Here is a 12,788-nt window from a genome sequence, read left to right on the forward strand (position 1 = left end):
TTAATCGCGGATGACGTAAAGGCGTACAAAAATTCCCGCCTTTTGTGCAAGCGCCGACACACCTCTCTTTACATAACGGATGTTTTCCTTTATTATGGCTCTTATGATCAATACTTAGACAAGCTTAGACAAATTTGGTAGCTCGTTGTTTTAAACTAAACAAGAGACCGGAAGTCCATTTCTTTGTTTATTGTTAAGTAATTTGCTTGTTTGGGAATGGGTACTTAGCAGTTAAAAGAGCCGCCGCCCTGGTGTAAGTTTATTGTGCAGAAAACAAGTCATCTAAAGAATAAGTTTATTTGTCTTTGTTCGAAAACGAAAATAGTCCGTAGGTATTATTTCGCCACTTGTCGAATGTAAAGAGGTAGTCGCCAGGAGAGAGGGATGAGAGTTTGTTTAAGAGTTTTCTTTTACTATCATCGGAGATTATCGCCGCGCGGTGAACAGCAAGCCGAGACGACGCGAGAGCTTTGCACTAGCGTCCTTTCAAAAGAGCCAAAAAACTCGCATCGACTCATGGAAAGTTTCAAAGTTTAAATTAAATTCAGAGCAAGTTTAAATTAGAAGAACGCACTAGAGTTGACGAGAGCAGAAGACCGAGAGTTTGAACACTCCTTGACTCGCCTTCCCTTTCGTTTTGGTCAGAAAATTTATTGAGGCATCTTGTAAAATTCTTGGAATGTGAGATCAGTAACACTTTGCTTAATATACAAGGCCATAAAAAGATATTTGTAATACGAATTTAATCAACAGACACATTCTTTTCAATTTTAAAACGTGGGTTGCTGCATAATATTTCCTTTGCGTCGGCGGGCAGAGGAGAGGTGATTTTCGTGATACTCGGCATCTACGAGTAGTAATACTTCATGAATGACCTCAATAAAAGGTTTCCATTGCTTCTGAGAAATACGAGGGTTGTTCTGAATCTTCTTGTCAACTGAGAGTTGTGAACGAAATTGTTCCGTGCTTGCTTGTCGACAGAGCTTTGTATTAACTTTTAAAATATATATTGATTACTTTTTAGCATAGTTATGTAATGTTTAATAAATGAGAAGCAGTGTTTTATCAAGTTTAGACTTGATAAAACACGAACTGTGAATTTATTGAACGGCTTCAAAATCTTCTGATGTAGATCAACTCATTGTTGCAGTAATATTTAGATTTGGGGTTATTTTGGCCTAGAAGATTAGACGTTAAGTTAGGCGCGTCTTTATCAGATATAGATTACTTTTGTATTTCCCTTTATGAAATATTGAGCTTTTGAATGGCTTTCTCATTCCTTGACCAATAGGAAACCAAGTTTGTAATTGACGAGGAGACGTCAAGTTCACGTGCACTTGCACGTGCAGTTGTTAGTTGAGAAATTATGAAACCTAACATTAAGATGTAAAAGAAGCCAAAAAGTCATGAAAACGTTTGAAGGGAGTTAAAATTCGTTTTACTGTGAAGCCAAACGAAATAATTCTGTCGGCATAAAACATATGTTCTTTGTATTTTGGAAGCACTTTCACTAAATTCAGTTGCGAGTTAACTCTGAAGATTTAAGAATAATTCAGCTAGAAAGACACTTTATAAAAACAGTTGTTAATATGGTTAACTGTTGCTTTTTATTTGGGCGTTTTTATAGAATGTTTCACGTCTGAACTTTCCGTAGTTTGCGAATACAGTTTTCGGTTATCGCAAGATTTAAGAGGCTCGGTTGTCCGAAATACAGCGAAAAACCACTGTTTTCGTGCGAAAGAATTCCTTTTGCTAATAAATCTTTTCAAACACCAAAAACTAGTTGGTCTTCAAAGGAACCGCCATTGAATGTTATGTATAGCATCGCTTTTAGTTCTTTTGCTGCGGCAAATATACTTATGTCGCCGTCTTTACAGAAACTAAGACGAGTCGGTCCCTCAAAGACGTCACGTCGGTCTAAAACGTCGCTAAGTGCAAATTTAGCGCGCTAAGTACCCCCATTGGGCTCATTAAATTTCTTAACATCATACACTAAAATATCTTTTAAGTAAAAGCTCAATCCACTTGGGAATTCAAATTTATTGGTCGTCGGTGATGAGTTGTTTGCATTCGTTATGCGTGGTCGTCAAAGCAATCAGTGAATTGAAAAGCTTATGTAAAGCAATCTTCGTGAGCAGTATAGAGAAAGGATCGAAGTGAAAACATCGGAAGTAAAATGATTGGTGTGGATATAGTTAGAAGTTGGCCTTGTACGACCTCTCTACGGAGAAAGGTGATTTAGAGAAGCTTTTGATTTCGTTTTATTTGTTTTCTTCGACAGTGTATCGTAATTTTTGGCCGGTTTCAGAAAGTTTAATGTGAACTTTTACAAGGGTCTAGTGTTGATATTATTTCCGTGCCGTATTCAGACGAGAGTAAGAGGTTCAATGCCAAACACGGTATCTTATTATAACGAAATTTTGAGAGTTTAGCGCAAGTGATGGCAAATTATTTTAAGTTCTTCTCAGTGCAGGCGATTCTGTCGTTATTTACAATTGTTTACTTAAAACAAACATAAATTAAGCCTCGGTCAGCAAATTTGCTTCATTACTTCCTTGTGATTTTCTTTCTTCTGTATAATAGCTAAAGTCGCCTAGTCGAGCGGCTCATATTTGGAAAAAAATACTCAAATGCTTAAAAGTCTTTGTAAAAAGATGCGAATTTTATTGTCCATCTTGGCTCGTAACTTTCATAGCGGATTGCATGACATTTCTGTTATGTCATTTTTTCTAGTTTGAAGTTCTCATTGTATAGCTGCAAACTTTGCTAAAAATGTGAAATTCGGTCAGAATCCACAGCTCGAAGTTTGTTCTTTTAAGTAGGTTAAAAGTTTCATTCACAGAAAAGTTTAATTTCCAAAAAGTGACACCAATTTATGCGCCAATTCAGTCTGAGAAAAGGTATTCATAAAACACTCGCCGATACTTCGCAGATATTGCAAGTCTTGGCGTTTTTAACCTAAGTTTACTTTATCAGAACTTTAATTTTGCTCGTATAACACAAGTTGACACTTTTTCATAGGTAAATGGGAAGGATATGAGAAACTCGACTCATCAAGAGGCTGTTGCAGCGCTGATAGCAAATGTTTCACTCATAAAGCTACTCGTCCGCCATGATCCACCACCCAAAGGACTTCAGGTAAGCATCACTCATTTGTCCTTCGTTATCGTCTTATTTTAGCCTTGTTTCGTAGACATATACCGATCAAAAAAGAACTTTTTTCTAACAGTGTTGTTTTCCCTTGGTGTAAAATCGTTTTCCTGTTTATAAACACATGTACAAGTGTTGCTTAGTGAAGCGTATCTCGTCGGGTTAGTTGTCTTCAAGGCTAAACTATTTCTTCTTTTAAGTCAAAGCATGTGAACACAACTGATTTTAAATTCAATTTGATTACCTTCTAAAAGCGAAATTCCTTTCTATTTAGACTTTCGTTTCGGCGATTTTCATGCTTAAGATAAATAAATCTAAATTTAATTAATTACTTTATGATCTCTTCATTGTTTACCAGAGTAGCAGCTAAAGAATCGTATTTTTGTACAAAGCGCACGGACGAAGCTTAAAAAGAAAACGCGCTGGCATTTTGTCGTGTTTATATTACCAATTTTGATAGTGGTGTGGAGTTTTAATTGATAACATTCCTTGCGTTTTAGAGCTTTTAAGACAACTGACGCCTAATCGAAAAACCATGTACTAGTCTCGTTGCCGTATAAGTATTAATCCTTCAAAGCGTACCGGCACTTCTCGTAACTTTCAAAGTCAACACCTCGGCTAGACACACCTTGGATCCCTTTCTCGCGAGCTACAATTAAAAATCTGGGTGGTGGCTTAATTTAACACTTTAACAAAACCATTTAGTCACATTTTATTTTAGCATAGTCAGTTTAGGGGAGGAGAAATTGCTCGAAAAAGGCCCTTGCCTCGGCGTGTTTCGCTCGTCGAAGATGTTTGTTTACAGTCGTGCTCATTGAATTGGGTATCCTGTAGGCGGAATGGAGTGATCTCAGATAAGCTTTCGTCCTTTGTTTAATATATATACCGTTGTATGATTTATAATCCTTTAAATCCAGGTCGTGATAAATCTTTAAATTCTCTGTGCTGTTTTTAGAAGAGATATAAGCAGGTAGCTTATAAGAATCAACCACCTGATCATGTCAGCTACAACGCTTGATTAAAAACCAATTTCTTCGTAAGGGGATTATAGGAAATGTATGCAAAGCATGGAGGAGATTTTTGATTTTGAACTTGTCCGGACAAGACTTCAATGCATGGATTACTCTTAAAGTTTATGGCTATTCTTGGTTCGTTAATTTCCCACGCACTGTAAATGAATAAAGCCATTCTTGTCTGCGCCGGAACAAGACTTATTCTTGCTCAAAACAACTAACTTGTGTATTCAGCTGCTCTTTTTTTGTTTGTTATTTTGCGGTATGAAAGAACAGCTTGTTTTCACAGGCACAAAACCATGCCTAACAACAATAAAACCGCAAATATAACGAACGACCCCCGCCTTGAAACAGACGCATTTGGCATAGAAGGTTATTTATTTTTTCCCACGAGACAAAAAAGAAAATTGCCCCAGTTTCGTTGTGAAACTTTCTCAGTAACATTTTTTGTGAAACAACAGCTGGACCGTGGCAAAACTTAAAGTGGAGGACTAGGTCAGAGGCATGTGATCTAGTGTCTCCCCAGTCCTCTACTACTCGTCCATGCTATTGTTGACATTAATTCAAGCTTTCCTCTCGAGGATAACGTAGGTTTAGAGTTTTCGATGTTTTAAAAACACCCAAGGCTTTTAAAGTTTTGAAATTAAGGAACCGAATGATGTTTACATCTCATTGTTGGTTCTCTAAATATGACGGTTAGTCAAGGAACTTGCTTGAACTTGCAAGAAACTTATCAAGGAACACAAATCTACGGATTTTTTTTTGGCGTCCCCTGACTTTGTAGCAATAAAAGACGTTATCTTGTAACAATTTTTATGTGCCTTTATTCACCCTCAGGAGGTTCATTTGCATAAGGGTCCAGGAGAGAGACTGGGCATCAGTATAAGAGGTGGTGCCAAGGGACATCCGGGAAACCCGTTAGACAAGACAGATGAAGGAATTTTCGTGTCTAAAGTGAATGAAGGTGGCGTGGCCTTCAAAGATGGACGCCTTAAAGTTGGACAAAGATTGCTAGAGGTAAAATGTAAATGTTGTTTATAGTGGTCATGCATTTAGCTTCGAGATAGCTAGTTTACAGGCATGCCACTGAAACAGAGGAAACAAATATTTTAAATGAACGTAACAAGGTTAAAAATCCCAACTGGCAGAAAGCAGACCAGTTGGCTATATAAAAGCGTGATCGAGGACTTAAACTCGGGACAACCAAGAAACAAATCCAGCTAGTGGCAGGGGCAGGTGAGGAGCTTTAACTTATCCCCACAGGAATATCAAGTTTGCAAGTAAAGATAGCAGTAAAATGATCTAACAGTAACTTTAAAATGCATGGCTAGTACGACGGCACTTGTTTTTTGGCAAGTTAAATCGGTTTTGGCCGATATTTCGACTAGTTAACTGCTAGTCTTCTACAGGGCCAGAAATGGAGAGAAAATTATCTGATAGGGAAGTACTGTCTTGATGAAAAATTCGGGTATAAGAATTTATTTTTCGAACTTGGCATTGAATGAAGTGTACTCAGAAGTACATAATCTAGATTATGTACTTCTGGTGTACTGTAGAAGTTAAGTCTTATGCTGCAAGACCTGTAAGAAACCTAAAATACGTTGTTACTTTTGCCTTATTAGGTCAACGGCACCAGTCTACTCGGCGCCACGCATCTAGAAGCCGTGCGCTCGCTGAGAGGGATTGGGGATAATTTATCGCTACTGGTGTGTGATGGGTTTGACCCGGCTGACGTGCCCGCGGGACAACATGCAGCTTGGCAAGCCAGTCCCGTGGCAACGATAAACAGCGGAAAATCTCAGAGCCAAGAGTCTTTGGAACGTGATCTACCGTCTAACGAAAGAGCTTATGATGACATCAGAAGAGAAATCAAGAGACAGGTCGGTGAAAGAAAATTTTTGTTTTTATTTTTTATTTATGTTCATGAATACCTGGTAGCAGAAAGGCGAGGAAATTGCTAACGCAGCGTCATCCGCAAAACCGAATTAGGCCAAAATTAATCGAAAATGGTCGAGAAAATGAGTCGCTAGAGGCTGTTTTTTGTAGGCGTGACAACTAATCTTAGCTCTTTTTTTTTACCTGCATTGATGAATTTTTACATTGTTTTCTTGAGTTATAAGGTGAATTGGAAGTGCTTGTCAGCGAAACACGTCGCGAAAATGTCAAGTTTGATTAAGAATGCGTGACGTGTGCCACCCACGTTTGTCGTGTGTTGTCATGTCACGTCATGTTCCAGACGTGACATACAAAGGCCGCATGTCCGTTGGCGTGGAGTCAAGGTTGTTATGAAAGACCGACAAAGTTCGAGTTCCATTTAGAAAATTAACAACACAAACTCACGGGCTGTTTTGCCGTAAGCAATTCAAGGCTTAAAATGACATCCTTGTACTCCAAAGATCATAGAGAATCGGTAAGCCGTTGCTAGTGTTTGAATTTCTGAGCGAACGAAATAACTCTTTCTTATTTTGTTTTTAAAGGAATATCAATTGCAGTTATCGATGTTGTTTAGATTGTGTGTTAAACTAGAATATACGCTTATTCATTGCCAGTAATTGCTTTAATTTTCCTTGAAACATTATTTAGTGAGAAACGTTTTCAAAACGTTGATATTTCTGGTCTCGTATTGCGTTTCATTATGGAAATGAGTGAAGTAGTTTTTTTTTTCTCTTCAAAGCTGAGTAAACACGGGTAACTTTTGTATCGGTTTCGCTTTTTTCAAGCGCATTTGAGACGAGATATAAAATTCTTTGAAGGGAAGAATGTTCTTTAATCCACTATTGTTGTCATTTTTAATCTCCACTCAACGGATTAGCGATAAACGCACTTGAACAGGCAGCAATTCTTAAGATTCCACCCAAAACCGTTTCTTTGAGCAAAGTGACCCGATCGCTAATCCAACTACAGAAGACATGTCAAAAATGCAAGATATTTCATCATCGAAAAAGCGACGAAAGATGTACTTATGAGTCAATACAGACTTGTGAAAAGCGTGTTGAATCTGCGCCATTTGGCAGAGAACAAAAACATTACTCTCCAGGGAAGTGCCGCGTTTTTTTGGCTTTGTTCTGAGTGTACTTATGTGTAATCAATATCTTTGTTAGATGTAACGAGAAAAATACCGCTGGGAGTTAAAAAAAGAAATGGAATCCGTCGCGTTTACAGACAAAGTATTTTTCCATCTGCGTCACAAGACCTGCTGAGTTCTTTTTTTGCAAGTAAATTTAGAATTTGCCGGACGTAAAATAACTTCTTTTGTTGTAAAGTGCTATTTTGCGCGTGACTAAATTAACTCGCGGAAACAGCGTGATGAATGAATGAAAGAATGAAATACTTTTTCTACGCGATAGGACAGATTCCTGACAAGTTTGGTTGCAAACTGCTTTTGTGAAAGCTTTTGGACCCTCGTGTCCCTAAATAAACTCGTGGAAACAGCATGATTTTAAGCAATGTGAACAATTCCTGACCTATTTTTACATTTCTAGAACAAATTTACTATTTTTTCCAGCTGTCTGAAAAATGTTTATTTTGCGAGGGGGAGGGGAGAGGGGAGAGGTAGTGTCACAAAAGTAAACCTTTGGGACGAGGGAAAAATCAAATTTGCTCTCGCAAAGACTGAAAAGCGACAGTTCCTTTGCTTTTTATTACGTCGCAATTTACGCCTTGAATTACTTATTAAAGGCAAGTGGAATGTTTAGCTTTAGCCTTAATTAATTAACTTTACAACCCCATTTCTGCTTGAAAGAAATGCATATTTTTTAAGTACATAAGCACTTTTAATGATGAGACATTTGAGTAAACATTACACAAAGAGTAGTTTGAACAAACAACACATGGCAATCACTTGATAATTCTGCTCGTCTCGAAATTTATTTATTAGCATTTCAAAGCAGCATAACTTTTGTCTGACGACAACAAGTTGCCTTTCGGCTTTTCAATTTTCATTTTGAGTCCTGGTTTTGATGGAAAACATTAGAAAGCTTTCTGTGTTGGAGCTATTTTAGTCTGTGGGGATAAAACTTTGACATTTTTTACGGTTTCAAGTGATGTTGAGTAACTACTGCTATTTCAGGTTTTTGAGCGTCTTGTGGAATTGAAGTCCTACCCCACGCAATTTTACATCAATTTTCAAGTGTTTTGCGTAACTTTAATAACGGAGTTTTTTTTGTGCGCTGGCGTTTTCAAAATTAGCAACTTTTTCCGGGGTGTTTCCATCGTTGGACCGTTTGTACGTGAAGGTTGGTGTTCCTTACGAATTAAGTTGTTTATCCACATTTCCATTCGTTATTGGAAAGGGTGACCTATTATATTGGGTTTAATGCCTCGAACGTGCTATTTGCTAAGGATATTCGCTTCGAAATGCAAATCAGTTGGGCAGAAAATCTACAAAACTGCTCGATATCGCTCCAATTTATTTATCACCTTGGTATGTTGGTGAAAATTTGTCTTCCCCTCTATTTCCCGCGTTTTAGCAATTCAAGCGAGACTCCAGTGTAATAAAAATCATTTCCTAGGCGGATTTTTTTTCAAAATAAACAAAACTGTGACGTGTTCTTTTCGCGTCAGAGATTCGCTTTTGTTTGAGGAGAGAGAACAATAGGCTTGCACTTGACACATGTGTTGGCGGTTTGCTCCGACCTCACCGCAAAATAACCAACTTGAAAGCGAATTTATCATTCGTTTCCGCGCCATTTAACAACGCTGGAAGTTTATCGGCTTAAAATCGATCGAATCTGCTACTCTAGACTTTCTGAAACATGGCGAAAATTGATATTACGGTAATTCTACAGCAATACGTGAAGAACAAAATGGTACTTTTAATTTCCTCCGATGTATTATTTATTTCGTTGATTTTGCTTATGTTTTTGTTATTCTCAGACCCCTTTTTAACCTGAGTGATTTGATTTTAATGACAAAGCAATTTTCCTTTTCACCGTTTGCGAAATTTCTCGACAGTTTCAAGTGGTATTGAGGTTAATTGTCATTTCTCAGAACTGTACATTTATATTTATGGCAGAATATTTTAACTGGGCATTACTGTTTTTCGTGCGATGTTGTAATTTCCCCGCGCTATAAAAAGTGTACATTGTTGAGTTTTTTTTTTTTCGACGCCTTTCTTTTTGTTATTCAAGGAGGAAGAGGCTAGAAAGGAAGCAGAACGGTGGGAGAGAGAGGAAAAGGAAAGACAAGTAAGTACTAGACAATAAATTTATTGTGTGTTTGCCTGCGGCGATCTTTTTTAAGCAGTGCGTGGCGTGCATGCAGGGCCACAGACAGGCGGTTATGGATCACTGGCTTCAAGGCCTGTCCCTATATAAAAGTGCTTAGCTCAGTGTGCGCGTCATTTCAGTTTCACAATCGACTTCCCTTCTTGGTGTTCCGTGCCAGTTTAGTAATATATCACGCGTTGATCGACTGAACACTTCGCTTTGATGCCTCCACGCGAAATGTTTGCCGTTTGTTTGGTCGGGTGTAGGTTTAAGAATCCTCATCAGGTAATGTAGACTTTTTGCTGCGGTTTGTTTTATTTCTGTGATGTAATAACCGCTTTAGGAAGTGTTTGTTGACTGTGAGAGGCGAACTCTTTCGACACCTAGGGTACTCTTGGGTACTCTTTCGAGTACCCAAGCTAAAATGGAAAAAGCAAATCCAAATTGCAATTTGCAAAATTTTGGATAAACAAACACTACGAACACTCCATGAAAGTACTGCTCAGTAGCTTTTATTTAAATTATTGCAAATTAAGATTTCATGCACAATCCGAAAACTTGGACTTTGGTATGACTCTGAGTAAAAGATAGCGGAACTCATGGCAAAGTCTAACATTTTAGCGATGGTTTGAGTTGCCTTGCTACCTTATAACATGCGTGTTCAAGAAATTTCTCGAACTTTTGTAAAGCCTTGATTAAAACATATTTGTTTGAGGCTCAAAGAGTTAGCCCTTCACGTTTGTTTGCCTTTTGCCTTCTGCATCAACCTAATGCAGATAATTGTAAGTAAAAAGCGGCATTGTGGTGCCAGTTAGTCAAAACGTAGAGTGATATTTTAATTCCGTACATGAATACTGGTTTTATTGTGCCTTCTTTTGGTAGTTTTTTGATCGCAATTTCAGTTTTGGTATCTTTCCTGAGCAGTTTGTTTTGCGTGACTAGTTTGTTGACTGCAAGATACATTGTTATTGAAATACAAGTCTACATAAATGTTCTCGCCTTTTCGTTTTGAATAAAACATTTTTTAATTACTATTCTTACTTTGTAGCCAGATAACATTTCAATTTACAGTGGGATTTTGGCTGCTTTTTGGTTAAGGAAGTCGTTTTTTATTTTAATATTGAACATGACGGTTACGTTGTAGTCTAAAAATATTCTAGTTGGTTAATTCACACGCTGTCGAGTATGTCTTGTATAAAAACAGACATGTTTATGATTTGCAGTTTGTTAACATAACGAAAAGGTTATGTTAAACTACACTTGTGTCTTTAACAACAATATATCTTACTTTGATAAAGTATGTTTACGTATAAACATCAAAATGTGATGACGTCTTCGTGTTGGTAATGCAATTACGAGTCGAGAGCAGGGTGGGAAAACGGAAAATGAATATAAATGATTTTTAGCTAAACGAGGTGTCATTCTGTTAAAATGATTTATATTCATCGTTAAGTATCTCCCAATCTCGACTTGAAAATAAAATTAGCGACACGAAATGTCTTTTTGCTGTATTGTCATATTTACACCTAGTTTTCATTGTGGAAGTGTTGTTTAAACGCAAGTACATGTTAAAAACCTTTTCGATTTGCAGACTGTGAGTAAAGGCGGCGGTAACGAGGACACATTGTGGCGGACACACTGTGGCGGACACATTGTTGTTCATGATGTTTTCTTGGGTGAGCAAACGGGAAAACATTTGTTGCAGACAGAATGTTTCCGAAAGAACCCAGAAACATTTTTGTGTCCGCAACAAATGTTGCGCGCGCGGGCCAAGAGGGAAACATTTGTGTCCGCAACATTGTGTCCTGGTTTGCCACCACCTTAACCGTTCTTGTCTCTCGAAACGAGCGATAAAATAAACTGGCTTTTGATATTTTACAAGTAAGATAACATCAAAACGTGATTGCCAGTGGCGTTCGTAGAGAGCTTATAAAGGTCATCAGTGGATTGACTTCCACTTGGGACTATACTTATGTTATTAATTACGTGCGTAGTTCGTAATATTGTAACTGTTGTGTTTCAGGAAGCGCTTCGAAAACGATTAGAAGATACCAAAGGCATAGGAGAAGAGAAAACTGTAAGTAATGTTTGTTTGTTTGTAATGCTTGTATTTCTCGTTGTGAATCCCTGACGGAAAAGAAGGACACCAGTTAAACAATTTATGCGCCTCAAGTTGTTTGTTTCTTGTGATTAAATTACCGCTTTCAGTCCAAAGTCCCATAGTGATTTTTTATACTACAAAATTTGCGAGATTTTCTTGATAGAAGGTAGTATCCCTCATTTATTTTTTTTTTTTTTCTCTTCGCTTCTCTGATTGACAATATTTTGATCTTGTTAGGAGAACATGGGTGTTGGTCATTTATGAGACGGAGAGGATTATTGGGTTGGAACAAGACGTTGAAATTTTCGGTGGCTTGAGCATTAAGTTTTGTTTTAAGACGTCGACACACAAGAATAGTTGATGACTCAGTTGACGAATTTTTACACAAAGCAGCTTTACCAACTTTAACAATAATTCGCAAAGAATTCAAATATAAAGAAAAGTTAATTCTTAGTCGGGCCAACGAAGAAACGGCTTCCTTTGTCTTGTTCGATTCTGTTGCCCTTGTTTATAAATAGCAGATGATAGAGAAATTACCGTGGGAAAGAGCACGTTGTTTTGGGTAGTTTTAATGCAAATGATTTGCTTCATCGGCTTGAAACAATTACTGGTCTAAGAGGTGAATCTACGGATCACAGAACATTTGTATGTTGAACGTAAGCGCGTGCTCTTTCATCGTAAAACTTGGCTGTATTTTTTACGAGCTTGCATGCTAGTAACGCTGTTAATCAATGTTATTATTGGAGAATTGACTGTTTGGCTGATGTTCAGGGTAATTTTGTCAAATTATTGTGCTAAAAATTCAATTGTCTGGGTGTGTTTTGCGGCAGTCACGTCTGTGAGTACCACAAGCCAGCTGTAAACAGGATGTTACTTCACGCCTGATCTATAAAGTTAAATACTTTGTTGTCGTAAGTTTAGAGATATAAGCTAACTGTTAAGAGTGTTGCAGCGATTTTCCGGATTTTTATGTAACGGTAAACACAGAAACACCCCTCACGTACAGGAAAAGTCGAGCATTATCACCATGTCTGAGTGTAAACTAATTATTCCATTGTATAAAAAAATTTGGATGTAAGTGATTTTTACTGCTTTTGGTACATGTCACAGAGATTAACGTTTGAAAGCTTAAAATAACTGTTTATATTTATCCATTCTAATATTCCATGTTCTTGTCTTATTTTTCAGGGACTCAACAGGGCAGTTACAGGTAAATATTACTTTCTTGTTAAACAAAGTGATTTCACCTGAGGCAATTGTTTGTGTTTCCCATGACAACCCTTCTCTCTTTTATTTGTAACCTTTCTTAGTTAACGT

At 37.5% G+C, this 12,788-nt stretch overlaps 1 protein-coding gene across 2 annotated transcripts in view; it reads left to right on the top strand.

The window, feature by feature from the left end:
- LOC144665920 (protein scribble homolog) overlaps positions 1–12,788 on the top strand; it is a 45,658-nt gene that overhangs the window by 30,299 nt on the left and 2,571 nt on the right. For both annotated transcript variants that reach the window (XM_078527204.1, XM_078527203.1), the window contains 6 exons: positions 3,022–3,138; positions 5,001–5,180; positions 5,786–6,043; positions 9,293–9,349; positions 11,394–11,447; positions 12,660–12,681. In XM_078527204.1, the coding sequence (XP_078383330.1) occupies positions 3,022–3,138; positions 5,001–5,180; positions 5,786–6,043; positions 9,293–9,349; positions 11,394–11,447; positions 12,660–12,681 (688 nt within the window). The remainder of the gene's footprint in view (positions 1–3,021; positions 3,139–5,000; positions 5,181–5,785; positions 6,044–9,292; positions 9,350–11,393; positions 11,448–12,659; positions 12,682–12,788) is intronic.

This window comes from Oculina patagonica, chromosome 9, assembly GCF_052425735.1.
Source record: "Oculina patagonica isolate OP01 chromosome 9, crgOcupat, whole genome shotgun sequence".
NCBI lineage: Eukaryota > Metazoa > Cnidaria > Anthozoa > Scleractinia > Oculinidae > Oculina > Oculina patagonica.